Source organism: Octopus bimaculoides, chromosome 9, assembly GCF_001194135.2.
Source record: "Octopus bimaculoides isolate UCB-OBI-ISO-001 chromosome 9, ASM119413v2, whole genome shotgun sequence".
NCBI lineage: Eukaryota > Metazoa > Mollusca > Cephalopoda > Octopoda > Octopodidae > Octopus > Octopus bimaculoides.
In genome coordinates, this window is record NC_068989.1 from 24,012,475 (window position 1) to 24,015,076 (window position 2,602).

General features: G+C 35.1%; 1 protein-coding gene across 2 annotated transcripts in view; it reads left to right on the top strand.

The window, feature by feature from the left end:
* Positions 1–2,602, top strand: part of LOC106882058 (uncharacterized) — a 60,880-nt gene that overhangs the window by 2,092 nt on the left and 56,186 nt on the right. For both annotated transcript variants that reach the window (XR_001410943.1, XM_014932622.1), the window contains exons 2-3: positions 361–505; positions 2,196–2,323. Coding sequence is in view for 1 of the 2 variants with exons in the window: in XM_014932622.1 (XP_014788108.1) it covers positions 361–505; positions 2,196–2,323 (273 nt within the window). In the remaining variant the exon portion in view is untranslated. The remainder of the gene's footprint in view (positions 1–360; positions 506–2,195; positions 2,324–2,602) is intronic.

Sequence of the window (2,602 nt, forward strand, 5' to 3'; positions counted from 1 at the left end):
ACACACACACACACACACACAATGTCTTCTAATACTTGGATCACATCGTGTATATGTTATAGTTAAATTGGTTCCGCAGCCTAAATGAACTATCGCCCTCTGTTCTGTATTGAGTACTTCTTTCTCCGATATTTATTTACCAGCATACTCCGTACATTTTATATAAATTAGCTTCTACTAGCTCTACAAGATTTCTCTTTACTTCTACAACTGCTTGCTAGCACATATATAAAATATTAGCTTTTACAAGCTTACAGTCAGTAAATAATGTCGGCATGTTGTCAACTTTTTATTTGATTTATTTTGCAGAAATTTGTTTCATGTTTTAAACTCTTCTTCATCAATGTATTCTTTTTACAGTATATATTGGCTGTTATCGATACAACAAAGCTGCCCAAGAACTAGCGGCCTATCAACATTCATCAATTCCTCTCACAACTGGTCACCCCCAGTGCTTTAAACATTGCAGAAAATTGAAGAGAAGATTCGCAGGAATTATATACAAGTAATGTTAATTCATTGCTCAACAGTAGATTGTTAAGTTGAAACTCACCTGATATTCAGTATTTGATGATGGTGTTTGTTTAGAACAGCACTTCTCAACCATTACCCTTGGGGGTCTACATAAGATTTTGTTAAAATTTATGAGCAAATAAATTGGTTATACTTCTACGATACACAAAATATCTTGATAATTTTTTTTACACAATTACTAATTACAAATAACGTTTAATTATAAAACAATCGAATTGGATTTTTCAAACAGCAAATGGCTTTGAAGGTCTAACCGAGTAGAATAGGTATCGAAGGGGGTCCACAGGTAAAAATTGATTGAGAACCACCGGTTTAGAACGACATATGGTGTGTGGGCGTGCGAATGCGTGTATATGTGTATGTATGTGTGTGTTATATAGCAACGTAGTGACATAATACACGCATAAATATGTATATGTATATGTATATATATATATATATATATATATGTGTGTGTGTGTGTGTGTGTGTGTGTGTGTGTGTGTGTGTGTGTGTGTGTGTGTGTGTGTGTGTGTGTGTGTGTGTGTGTGTGTGTGTGTGTGTGTGTGTGTGTGTGTGTGTATGTATGTATGTATAGTAAGCGATTTAGTTTATTGATGCATATACTGAGTGCAAATAACAGACTTTCCTTTGGTACGCTATATAAACGTTACGTTTTCAGTGCTCATAAAACTACTCATTTAATTATGGGATTTAGAGTTAAATATACAGCTATCTATACACACACACACACACACACACTCACACACACACACACACGCACATTCACACATCTAGAATAGATGTAAATTCAGCATTTGAAATAGAATTATACATACATACATACATACATACATACATACATACATACATACATACGTACATGCCTGCATGCATACAAAGTGTGCTGCCTTATTATCGGTGTATTAGATTTTATTCTATTTTATTTTCTGTTCCCTTATTCTTTTATTCTTGAATATTTTATTTCATTGCTTATATGAGAAGAATTCTTTTATTATACCTCAGTCCCTTATGGAGACAGGAGTATGCTACACTAACTAAAATGTAATAAGCAAAACGGCAAGTAAAAGTTGAGGTACTTGTTTAAAACTCACCCGAGGAAGCACATCTGAACCTTTGATGCATGACTATTGTTTGTAAATTGTCTCACCTGTAAGGTTTCGGGGTATGATGGGTCGAAACGATCGTAGTGGTTTTGAATTAAGAGTCTTGGGAATTCCATTTTCTGCCTCCCACATTTTTCACATAAACTTTATGGACACAAAGGAATTCCTGAAATAAATCCAGTGGCATATACTTACACACTGTTGTTGACATCAGGTAGTCGAATACTGCGGACGGGCTTTAAATAACATATTACAAGGTGTATTCCCGAATATAAATTTGGTACTACATACATATATACATACTGCTCTTCAAAATATCCTGTTGATGTTGAAATTCCAATGAAGGAGCCTTGGGTCTAGGTTAGAAACCGGCTCTTTCTCTATTGGCGAGAAATCTTGAAATAAAACTGAATAATGGCATACATACATACATACATACATACATACATACATACATACATACATACCAACACAAACATGCACACATACACGCATATAGACAAACTTAAACTTATGTATCATTTGATTGAAGCTGTATGCGTTTGCTTAATTTAGAAATATCTGCCACTGCGTCGACAAAGGACCAGACGCAAGTACTAAAGTGGAGCCATGTTTTTTAAGGTGCGAAGATAATCCATTTCAGGAATGTGGAGGATATCAAAAGATCAGTCTTTTAAAAAACCGTAAGTAAGCTATTTGCATTCTTCCTCATCATCCTAATGTCTTGTTAACACCGTCATATTGTTTCCTAACTCTGAAACGTCCATTCAGTAAAAAAAAATGTTGACTCGGTTGAAAATGAAGTTTCATTCCTTTTAAAGAAATTTTGGCTCGATGTACTCACTATGTTATTAGTACTTGTTTTGTCATGGTGGAATGCGGAATCTGAACTCGTAGCATGAAGGGGGAGGAAGGAAGGAAGGAAGGAAGGAAGGAAGGAAGGAAGGAAGGAAGGAAGGAAG